Genomic DNA, 12,663 nt, shown 5'->3' on the forward strand with positions numbered 1-12,663 from the left:
TCCACAGGTAGAAATTATTACATGATTAGTAGTATTGCTGATCTTAGCTATGCAATATACAGCAGAACGAATATCCTATATAGGCTTTTAAAGATTTCTCATTTCTGGATCTTCAGTTTTGGGGTTAGTCGAACCAAGCAGGTGGTTGGTTATGTTGCCACGTTAATGGCCCTGGTCATGGGGAGTAGGCCGGTGGGGATGTCCGTTTCTAGGGAGGATGACAGGTAAAAGTCTCACCATGATGCTCAAAATCCCCAGTATTGTCTTTGGGGCTGCCCAGATTCTCGGCATTTCAGACCTAGTCCGGGTTGGTAGCCAACAGAGGAAGAAAACCGGCAGGCTATTTTCTGGAATGATCTCCTGATGCAACTGCGTTTGCAGCTTCCCTGTCAGGACCCAGAGGGAGCTTTATGGCCACCGGACTCACAACGCCTGGTTCGTTCCCAGTCCCTGGGCTCTGGGAAGCGGCGCGGAGGCCTGAGGGGCTTTCGCGGGGTCACCTGGCGGCGTCCGGGCCGCACGGCCGCGCCTGGCATTCCAGTTGGCCGCTGCGGCAACAGGTGAGGCGGGCGGAGCGCCAATCACACGGCCAGCCCGCCCGGCGTCCGCGCTCGGCGCTCTGCGCTCCGGGCGGCGGCGAGCTCGAGGAGGAGGATCCCGGCGGCTGCGCGGCGGCGGCGGCGGCGGCGGCAGCGGCCGCAGCGGCGGCTTAGCCCTGCAGGAGCGACGGCAGGGAGGCGGGAACTGCTCCCGCACGGGGGCGCTGCCCCCGGCGCGGGGGAGGAGCCAGAGAGGAACCGGGTTTTTCTGCCGCCGGAGCGCACTGGAGTTGGGAGAACCCATCCTGACCATGAAGGGCAGCAAAGGCATCGAGAACCCGGCTTTCGTCGCCTCCAGCCCAGACACCCCGCACCGTCTGTTTGCATCGCCCTCTCACGTCGAGGTCTCGGACTTGTCCATCAACACCCAGCGACAGAACTCGCAGCCGCGGGAGCCTCCGGAGCCCCAGAAGTCGCCGGAGCCACCCCGGCCCCCTGCGGATCCCGCTGTCTCCCAAGAGCTGTCCGTTCCAGAGTCGCTGTCCGAGTTTGAGGAGGGACCCTGCGGGTGTGGGAACTTAAAACCGCAGAGTCTCCAGCGCTGCAACACGCCCCAGGGCTTTCTGCTGTACTACTGCCTCTTGGCCCTCACGCAAGGTAATGGCCAGCGCCCGCTCGAGAGGGCAGGGGCCCAGCGAGGGCGAGGAGGGGCGCGCGGAGCTGGTGGGGCGGAGAGGGCAGGTGTGCGGCGGCGCCCGCGTGGTCCACGCGCTGGGCGAGGCAGCCCCGGGCCTGGGGACTTGCGAGCGCTCCCGCAGACGTCCGCAGGCTCAGGCATCCGCATTGGAGCTTTTCCCTTTGTACCAACTTTTAAAACTTGCCGTAGGAGCTTTTCCATCCCCCTTTTGCGTTCTATCTCAGTTTAGCCGTTTCCCGATTCCTTAAAGGAAGTGGAAATCACCGGAGCCTTCCTTTGGGAAGAGTTTTACACCGGGGGTATCCATTCTGTGCTACTAAAGCATGTATCTTGCGAAAGCCCTTATTAAAGGGGTTTTATTTTATTTTATTTTTTTACATGGTTTCTGGAAGGCAAGGGTTAATTTACAGGTGAGGGTAAGGTAGTTCTCCAAGGAGAAATTTGTGGATAGGTTAGGTAGCAGCATTCATGTAGTGTGAGTACATTTAGCTGGAGTTGTGTGTGCGCACAGGTGGAACCCAGTCAATGTTAGCTAAGGCCCGAGGCGTTGGTGAAGGGTGAGGCTTTTGAAACGCAAAGGAGTTGTGCAGAGTGTTTTGCTCCAGGATCTCTTTTAGGGTCTCTTGGGAGTTACTGATAGAGTCCACGTTTATCCCCTTAGGAGTTTGCAGTCTAGACCTGGTTTGGAAGAGTGAGTGGTAGAATAGAGGAAGAAGGGCTCCCAGGAAAGAAAGCATGGAGATTCTTAAAAGCTGTTGCTGGGTTGCCCGATGCAAGGGTGGTCAAAGAATCGGGAAGGGAAGTTACACTAAGGTGACGGACACATTGAGGAGAGGTGGGCATTGAGATGAAGCATGCTGAAGGAAATGCTGAAGGTTAGTTAGAATTTGATGGTATGTAGATATTTTTTTAGTCACTTGAACCTTATTTTCAAAGTATTTTGTAAAAAGGCCATCCAGGGCCGATTGGAAGAGGTGTAATCCAAGAAATATTTTTGAGGAGGGGGAGGAGTTGGAAATTGCTCTTTTTTAAGATTAACAGAAGAGTAAATCTAAATATATTCTTTTCTTTAATTAACATATAATATGTTATTTGCCCCAGGGGTACAGGTCAGTGAATCATCAGTCTTACACAATTCACAGTACTCACTGTAGCCCCCCCCCCCATGTCCAGTACCCAGCCACCCTCTTCCTCCCTCCCACCTTCCAGCAACCCTCAGATTAAGAGTCTCCTATGGTCTGACTCCCTCCCCTTCCCATCTTGTTTCATTTTTTCCCTCCCTCCCCACTCCATTCTTTCTATTCTTATTCCTGCTTCCCTATCTGAAGGGAACTCAGAATTCAGTGCCCTTTGCTTTTGCACATAGTAGGTGTTCAGTAAGCAAGCATTGATTGCAGGTCAACTGCAGCTTTTCTGCCAAAGGTTGTTTTGTGCCAAAAAGTTATTTCCATTTCCACCTTTCTTGCCCCCACCCAAGTTCACCTTCTCTCAACGTCTTGGTCTTAATTGTCCAAAATCTGTGACCAAATATTTCAGTGCCATAGGAATGCAAAGTTCAAAGAAGTTAGACACAATTAAAATTTCTTGTTTTATCTTGAAACCTCTTCAGAAATTTCTGTATTCAGGAACACATTCTTGAATTCCCAAAGGAAGTCTCCAGTAAAATATTGTTTAAAATTATTAACAAATATTATTGACAGCCCTAGAAAGATGGGTCAGGTTTAGCCTAGAGTTATAGCTATCTAGAGGCCCCCAATTTAACAAGCATAAGCCTAGATGAAAGTGACCCAATAAATTCTCAGTTTAAATCTGAATTATTACCATTTAAGTTTGAATTATTACTTAATCATGTTTCTCAGACATGATTCCTGGGAGGTACAATTCCGTGGTATATTAAGTAGTGTTTGGGAAAAACAAAACCCCTCTCTTGTCAGGTTAGTTTACTTAACCCAGAATTTCTCAAAGATAAACAGGGTTTCTCTGAGCACTTAACCTTCTAATGTGCCTCCTATTTTCATGTATGTAAAATAGAGACATGTAGTATGCAATATTTCCTGAAATTTCCTTTAGTAAAGCAGAGTTCTTAGAACTTCTGTAGCATTGAATTCAGAGTGGTATTCCTAGGCTTTAAGTGCCAAATCTCCATAAGAGTTTATAAATTTACTTTCTCAGAGAAGTTATACCATAAAGACAGTTGAGTTTTCATGACTAACTTTTAATCAGTGTGACAAGTGTGTTGGGAAGTTGGTTTTTTGGGTGTGGGGAGGGAGTTGATCTTTGGATGGGGCAAGTTTCATATTCTCAGATAAGTTTATCTCATAAGCATGTCATTCCTAGGTACATTAGACACTATACCTTTAAATTTTAAGAACTGTAAGTTGGCTTTTGACTTATTAAATTGGCATAAAAATAAAATCATATTAAGACTTTTAAAACTTGTATTATTGGTTTTCTTCAAATATATTTACAGTTGCAGTCTTGATAAAGCAAAATCTAAAGAAGTTGTAGAAATCATGACTTGTGTATATTCTGTTTGCTAACGAGTGAAGATGAGTCATGGTAACCTCCTAAGTAAAGGGAGTAACTAGTTAAAAACTGTATAATTGGATCAGATGCTTTTTATTTTCAATTTATACTGATGTTTAAACTCCTGTAAATTTAATCTGTATCTGGACATAACCTTTTTGTGAAGTCAGTCACAATTAGATTTCCAGCTTTTCGTTGTTTACATTATAGTCTTCCATCGCAGTTGTTATTAACAGATGAAATGTATAGTTTTTCGTTTACTTTGCATGTGATTTAGAATGCCAGTAGTTGAAATGACTCAGTGTGTGTTTATTTTTGTTCTAGGACCTCTTAAGTTATAACTTTCATGTCTATACAAGTTTTAGAGGAAAAGATGTTTGAAGCTAAATTTCACCTTTCATAAGACTAAGTCAAGGATCTCTAGTAATATATAAATATGTTTAATAATTGAACAACCTGGGAAGGTTGTTCAATTATTACTTAATGACCTCTTTAATGACCTCTGAGTCACCTGTACTTTTTGGTATTCTTCTGAGTGAGGTCTAAGAGAGTATGTTACTCTTGGAGTATCTCTCGCAGACTGGCTTCATAAGAATTCACCAGTCTGATTTTTTGTTTGTTATATAGAGAAAAATGCAGTTATCTACAATTTTGTTTAGGAGAAGCATCGATTTTATTTAACACCTGAAAATTCACAAGTGTACCATTTAAAAGCAAACTAATTTTTAAAGAAGTTTGTTTGAGTTGCTAACTTTGAAACTTTGGGACTTTTAAATTTGGCACATTAAAAAGAATCAATATAAATGAACACTCAAACTTTAGTCATAACCAAACTTTAGTACATTGTTTTAAAACTCATAATCCATATGGGGAAGTTAATAAAAATCATGTACATACATTTTCTTTTCTCTCTTTCAGGTATTATCGTAAATGGCCTTGTAAATATTAGCATTTCCACTATTGAGAAGCGCTATGAAATGAAGAGTTCTCTGACGGGCCTGATATCATCAAGCTATGATATCTCATTCTGTTTGTTGTCTTTATTTGTGTCATTCTTTGGTGAAAGAGGACACAAACCAAGATGGCTTGCATTTGCATCCTTTATGATAGGACTGGGAGCACTTGTGTTTTCAATGCCAAAATTTTTTAGTGGAAGATACCAATTGGGGTCCTTTTTTGAAGGTAAGTCTCTGTTATGTTTTTGTTTGTTTTAATTTAAGAAGTACTTTAAAACAAGGCCTTTAATTTTATATTGCAACTTACTTGTACAGGTGAGAAGGGTAAGGACTTCATCTCCTTCACTATTTACTCCTTTGTTTTGATGTGAATTGTGTGAAGTAGATTAGTGCATTATTCATTGCTTCAGTGGTTGTTCACGTTATTAATCCTCTGAATCTCATTCCCCAAATTACTCATTGCTCAAAAAACCATGAGAGACTATGGACTCTGAAAAACAATCTGAGGGGTTTGAATTGACGGGTGGGTGGGAGGTTGGGGTACCAGGTGGTGGGTATTATAGAGGGCACGGATTGCATGGAGCACTGGGTGTGGTGAAAAATAATGAATACTATTATACCGAACATAAATTAAAAAAAAAAAAAGCAATGATCAGTTTTCCTTTGCATTTGTAACATCGTTGGGGTTCTAAGAGCTATAGTTTTCCCTTGTGTGTGTGTGTGTGTGTATGTATGTATGTTTTAAGTTACTATTTATTTGAAAGAAAGAGAATGAGAGACAGCATGAGAGAAGGGAGGGTCAGAGGGAGAAGCAGACTCCCCACTAAGCAGGGAGCTGGATGTTCGGATTCCCTGGACTCTGAGATCATGACCTGAGCAGAAGGCAGGCACTTAAACAATTGAGCCACCCAGGCATCCCCCAACCCCTGTTTTCTGGTTTTATTTGGTGTGCTTACAGCTCCGCACTCTGGACATGTCGATTCCTGATTCCTGAGAAAAGAGAGATGAAATTTATAGAACTGAAGCCTTTCCTAAGAATTGAAGCTAGCTGTACTTACGACTGTATTAGAGACATAGAACTTTATGAGTTATCTAATGTGTTGCTCTGGTTAGTTGAAAAAGTACATTATTCAAAGGCTCAAAAGGAAATTTGACTGTATTTCTATGTTTTTTTTTTTTTTTCCTCCCAAAGAATCCTTTTCAGTGAAGAAAACAATTATGGTAGAGCCAGAGGGATGTTCTAATGAAGACCTTAACATTTTTATTGTCTTTCCTGGGATTTTTAATAACAAATGTTGAGAAAAAGAATGTTATAAAATTAACTTTCAGGAGTTAGATAAGTGAGGAAAAGGCTTAGAGTATGAAGAAAGGAGAACTGGGGCCTGTTGCAATATAGGCATTATTTTTAAAAAGTTAAGGTTCTTACATTTGTGGAGTTTCAATATTGAAAATTAATGTTAAAGTGTTAACATTCCTAAGACCAGCTTCCAAATTATAGAATGACAACCAATAGGAAAATATTTTTAACAGTTTAACAATAATATTTTTAACAATTATGCAGCATGGTTTTAGGAGTATACTTAGGTAAGCAGTCTTCATTTTGGAAATAAAAATAGAATATGCAAGCATATAGGACCAATAGAGGGTGCTTTTAAAGAGTTTTGGTAGAGTTTGGAATAAATGAGATAAGGAAAGTATGTTATCAGTGAAAAGATCACTTTTATTGATTCTAGATTGGACAAGATTCTGTAAGGCCAATGTCACATAATTTCCCTGGAGGTAGTTTTAGGAACAAGGCACACTAGGCTTTAGTATGACACTTTTGAAATCGTAACACTAAAGTCTAACCTTGAGTCTTTCACATAGGAAACATGATACTGATTCTGTGATAGCAAAAATACTGTTCATAGCATTTACATGGTAATCTTTGTACTAAATCAAATTCCCCAGTCTTCCAGTTGATCAGATGTCCTACTTGTTTTTAAAGTATATGAGCTCTGATACTATCTCTGACTCTCTAAACTAAAACCACAACACCTGTTCCAGTACCAAAGCCTCATCTGTCTTCAACAATCTTCTTAGCTTCATCTCTTGCCAGACACACTTTGAACTGTAGCTGATCTGAACAATTTATAATTCTCAAGGGGAAATGGCCGCAAATTAAGGTGTGTGTCATTAGGGACAGAGATGAAGCCAAGAAGATTGTTAAAACCAGGTCACATTATACTGTACTATGTAAGTTTTCACCAAGTTCTTTTTGATATGTCTTACTGATATTTTTATTATTTTAGTTGAAGTAGATTTGAGGAATTGGCTGATTGTGAGGTTTTTAGTGTAAATTAGACTCATAATTTAAATCATAGCTTATCACTGGCAAATGGAAACAAAATCTCAGGTTGCCCTTATGTTCTGTCATTTATACAATGAATATTGCTTTGGACTCTACCTGGTGCTGCGATTTAAACAAATGAAATAATCGAAGATTAAAGTGTTTTTATGAAAGAACAAATAGTATGAATAGTGCATAAAAGAAAAAATATGTGGTCAAGCGAAGGTCGTTTTGACAATAACTGGATAATGAGGAACCAGCTTTGAAAGATGCTTTCCAGGCTGGAGAAAAACATGATAAATGGCGTTGGAGGGAGAAAGGGTTTGGCAGGTTTTAGGAATTGTCACTTTGGCCAGCATGATCAAGGCATGGGAGAACATGGCATGGCATGAACTTGGAGAGACCGGTAGATGCCAACATGAGGCATTTAGATCTTCCTTTAAGTGCTGTGGGAAGTCATGAGGAAGTTCCCCCTCCCCCCATTTTTAAAAAGATTTTATTTGAGAGAGAGCAGGAAGCACAGGAGCGAGTGGGGGTGGAGATGGGCAGAGGGAGATGGAGAAGCAGATTCCCAACTGAATAGGGAACCTGACTATGCAGTGCTTGATCCCAGGACCCCAAGATCATCACCTAAACAGAAGACAGATGCTTAACTGACTGAGCCACCCAGGTGCCCCGAGAAAGTTTTCCAAAGGGACATGCGTGACCTTACATTCTGATACGATCATTTTGGCTTCTGTTCTGAAGGATGAGAGTAAATAGTAGAGAATCACCTAGGGTTTTTTTTAATTAGAGTCCAGGTGAGAGATAAAGGTGGTTGGATTGGGTTGGTATTAGTAGAGATTTCAAGGAGTGACTGATTCTCGATGTATTTTCAAGGAAAAAGAGTACTCTTTGGTAGATTGATTACAAAAGAGGAGTGAAAAATGACTCCTTGATACCTGGCTTGGCCTACTGGAGCGATTCACTAGAATGCAGAATAGCATTGGGAGTGGAAATCAAGAAATCAGGTTTGGAATTAGTGGGAGCTCAATATTATGTATCTCGATAGTGTTGTAATATATATCTTTGAACATACATGTTTGTATGAATGTGCAAGTTACTCTTTAGTCTTCATTCCTAGAAGGGCTCATATTGGGTTTGAAGGGCTTCCTCATTCTAATTTTTGATAGGTAATGACACATGGACTTTTAGGAAGGGATGTACCAGTTGCTCTCTCAAGCCAATACATGAAAATGCCTAGTTGCTATCTTGAATTTCTGTGTTTTTTTCCCTGAAAGTTTTCTTTAATAGGAATGTGTCTTTGAGGTATGTTTCTGTGTATGTGTAGGTATTCAAATATAACAGATACAGAACTAAGGACTGAAACTGTATTACATATCTAAAGGAAAGGAATCCAGGCATTTAGAAACAGAAGGAATGTTAGAAATCATAAATTCCTTCTTTTACACCTCTAGGACAAGAGGTGAAGTGGCTTCATAGTGATTTCATAGAGCGGACAGTAACAGCTAAAACTAATAGTTTTTGTGCTTTGTTTAATGTTTTTAATTTTCTCATAGGTTTATTAACTATATTGAATAGTTTTAATATTTTTATGAATTTATTTATTTCTTAAGTGTTTACATATTACATAATTACTTTTGTGAATTTAAACCATTTTTCCCCAGTTTTGGATAGCCGGTTGTAATGACCTATTCTTTCTTAAAAACATAATAACTGGTCTGTTCAAGTAAGTTAATCCACTTTTGCAGATTTTGGACTCTATAACCAAAAATCTTCATGATTTGTCTGAGTCTAAAGAGAATATACAGGAAAACGATATGAGTGGGAAAAGAAACAAGAGTTGAAAACTCTCTGTAAATAGATAGAAACAAGGGCATGTACAATCTTGTTAGGTAATATAACATAAATAACCTAAAGAGCCTCACACTAAGAAATCATTTTATTAATTGAAATTATAGTGTAATTTAATTTGAAAATGACATTGAGAGAATTAGCATTTTCCTTTGGATGCCTTTTTGTTGTTGTTTTTTGAACTTGAGAGAAGTCTGGGCTCAGGATGAAATTATTCTATAAGAGGAGATTAATGTAATATAATATAGTTCATAATTAGAGGAAAACAAAATGTGAAATATGATAAGCCTGTATAATTTCCACAGGTGATAGAAAAACACAAATGAGGTAAAGAGTTAGCAAAAAGATAGATAAGGGTGTTTGAAACAGCTTGAATTTTCTATTCTGTAAGAATAAAATTTGGGAAAATATTTTTTAAAGGGAAACTTTTATGAAGACCTAAGGGTTAGAGGTGATTATCTAACTTCGGAGATATTTATCAAAGGGAAGTTTTGGTTGTTATTGGATACAAAAAATGGGAAGAATTAAAATTGACAAAAATGCTTCTCAGAACTTATTTTTATATATGTTAGCCTGAAAATAGAATATGTCATAAAATACTTTAAAGTAAATAATATTTGACATTCACTTTTGATATACTTTAACTTGTTATTACATATTTTAATATAATTTTCAAATATTATAAAAATATAATAAGTAAATCTTTACCACATAACATTTTGTTTTCCTCCAACCACTTTTTAATTCCTTGTGGATGAGTGTTAATTTAATGGTGTTAAGGAAAATAATCTCTTTGACTCTTTGAGATTTTTAGTAAGGGGGATCCTTATTAAATACTTAGAAATTATAGGTAAGTAATTACTAAATCCAGTGAAGCTCTTTTTCTTTATTGACCAATAGTTGGATAACTTTTCTTAAGTCATATTATTTTCATGTTTCTCTTTTCCATTCCTTTCTCAGAAAAAGATAGCTCTGAACACTTTACATTTACTTCAGCATTAAATTTCTAATGTTTTAGATTGGTATTTCAGGAAGAATTCTGTATCGAAAGATGTTGGTTATGCAAAGTGACTAAAATGTTGAACTGGGAAAATGATTAGTATGAGACTCAAATGTGTGATTTAATTTTAGTTACTGTTTTGCCTTTTATCTTGTATTCATAAGGATTTTTTTTTCTTTTTTAACATGGAATACTTCTCTAGATTGGAGAAGACATAGGGCCAAGGATCTTACAGTTTTACAGTTGCTAATTTAATACAGTATAATTTCCCTGGGCCTCTGAATGTTCTTCTTCCTTGATATTTCTTCTTCCTTATACAGAATCAGTTTTATTTTTCTTATATTTCAATTTAATTGCAACAAATGAATAAAAAAGGAAACATATCTTAGAATATGTAATGATGTAATAAAACAAATGATTCAAAAGATTTTTAAATTCCATACGTATAGTAAAAGAGCTAGAACTAACTTTTAGGGGTAGTCAGTGCTCCAGATGGAACTAGCACAGTTTTTAATATCCAAGGCACTTCAGTCTTCCACAAACTTCCCAGATTATATGAGTTACCCTAGATGCTTGCTACCGTCACTTACTGCCTCTTGGGGACCCTGACTCAGTAAGTCTGTAGTAAGACTCAGGAATTTATATTTTTTAAAACTAACAAGGTTATCTTATCAGTCCATTTGGGGAAACATATGTCCAGCGTGGTGCTTAATTATTTTGTACAGTTTCATCTATGGGCACAGAGGTTTCTTTTTCATTTCAGGATTATTGCTTTATAAATTCCTTTAAAATAGAAGTTTCACAACTGTCATGAAATACTAGATACTTTAATGTAGCCAGTTTTGTTGAAATTCAAATGACCAGGCTTCTGAAAAAAAAAGGAAACTAACAGAGAAAATTAAATAGGAGGCATGTGTCAGTGAGTTGTTAGCACAAATTTATTTCTGCTCACAGCTATAATTTGTAAATAAAGATTTAAAAACGCATGCCCTTGAGCAAAAGAATATGTCCCGCATTTCTCAAAGTATGATCTGCAGAGCCCAGCTTCTGAAGATATTAAGAGTATCTTAAAAATATGTTTCATGGTTCAATGAGGTTGGGAAAATCAAAGTTAAGGGCTGTCTCTGTTACATCCCTGTAAGTTAATGCAGTTTTGAATCTGTAGTTAAGAGGATGTGATATGTATCAAAGGACTCCACTGGTTGGCCCCTTTGCTCTACTTCTGCTGCTCACTTCATGTTTTCTGCCCCGGATAAGTGTTTTGGTGAACAGGCTTTGGGGACATCTGTTCTGTGCTGTCTTGCATCATTTTGAAAGCCCTTGTTGAATTTAGAATCTTGATTATGGCCAGAATTAGAACAGCCTGTGATGGATAGTAGGTGTTCAAGAAACGTTTGTTGAGTTGTCACATATTTTAATGAATGAATGGATCCTTTCAGTGGAGGCATATTAAGAGTCTAATGACTTCCCCTCCATAGAAGGGCAGTAAGAGCAGTTAATGTCAGATAGAGGCAGTTTGGGATGCTCTGTTCACATTTTCCATAAACTTGACCTAAAGAGTAATGGAGCATTTTGGGGGGGGGGGCACCGAGGCGAGTTTTGGGAGGAACTGTTATATGAGGCAGAGCATAGATGATCTTTATGGGTAAGATTTGGGATCTGAAAAATTTACAGTGCAAAAGAGGAAGCTAAAATGAGAAGCATATTCAGTAATAATAATACAACGTTTTGGTATTCTACTTTTGGTTTTTGCCTTAATTACTTGCTAAACTATTGATTTCCCTGTGTAGCTACCATGCTTCTAAGGTGTAGCTACCATGCTTCTAAGGTGATGCTGAAATGGCAGGATTTTTTCTTGATAGACTATTAGTAGTGATTATCCTTATTTGTTTTCATGTATAAAATAAAAGGAAATGCTCTGCTAAGGCATTCAGCTTGACCAGAGGCATAGTTGTGTCTTACTGGTATAGTGTATGGGAGGTGATAATTAAGCAATGCTTTTGTTGCTTCCTCAGAAAGGTTGGTAAAAATGTGGTTTGTGGCAAGAAAGAAATGAGGAAATTCTATTTTCTAAGTCACTGTTCTTAAAAAAATGCCCAAAGAGGTACTGTGTGTTTTAATATATTTTTTCCCCCAGTTAATTACCATTAGCACATTACCTTGAGAGAAATTATGCAGCAATATAGCAGGGATATTAGGGTCAGACAAAACTGAATTTAAATTTTTGCTCAAATGCTGTGTGGGCCTGGAAAGCTTTACTATAAATTACAATGATGATAATAACTCCTCCTCACTGGAGACTGTATGATACTGTATACTGTACTATACCATAGTGATAAGGCAGTGCCTGGTGCATGGTAAGAGCTCATTAAATAGTAGCAATGAATAATAGCTTTGTTCATGATAATTAAGTAACAGCTATACTAATGTTAAAAACTACTTTTCTTAGGACGCCTGGGTGGTTCAGTTGGTTAAGCTTCTGCTTTCAGTTCAGGTGATGATCCCAGATCCCTGGGATGGAGCATGGGGGCTGTCTGCTCAGCTGGGAGCCTACTTCTCCTTCTCCCTCCTCAGCTTTCCCTCTTTGTTCTCTCTTTCTCTCTCTCTCAAAAGAAGGAACAAACAAACAACCCCCCCCCCGCCCTCCCCCAAAAAACTACCTTTCTTAGTTTATCTCAAAAGTCTGGCTAAACACTTCCAAAGTAATATATTAGAGAGGATTTTAATTAGCTATGTTTCCAGGATTATATTCTTAGGAGATA

The 12,663-nt window shown here is 38.8% G+C and overlaps 1 protein-coding gene across 1 annotated transcript in view; it reads left to right on the forward strand.

Annotated features, from left to right (window-relative positions):
- The first annotated feature begins 405 nt into the window (after nt 1-405).
- Nucleotides 406-12,663, forward strand: part of SLCO4C1 (solute carrier organic anion transporter family member 4C1) — a 72,164-nt gene continuing 59,906 nt past the window's right edge. The window contains exons 1-2 of the mRNA XM_082723836.1: nt 406-1,196; nt 4,681-4,944. Of these exons, the coding sequence (XP_082579962.1) occupies nt 851-1,196; nt 4,681-4,944 (610 nt within the window). The 5' untranslated portion in view covers nt 406-850. The remainder of the gene's footprint in view (nt 1,197-4,680; nt 4,945-12,663) is intronic.

Source organism: Mustela nivalis (assembly GCF_964662115.1).
Source record: "Mustela nivalis genome assembly, chromosome: 3".
NCBI classification, from domain to species: domain Eukaryota; kingdom Metazoa; phylum Chordata; class Mammalia; order Carnivora; family Mustelidae; genus Mustela; species Mustela nivalis.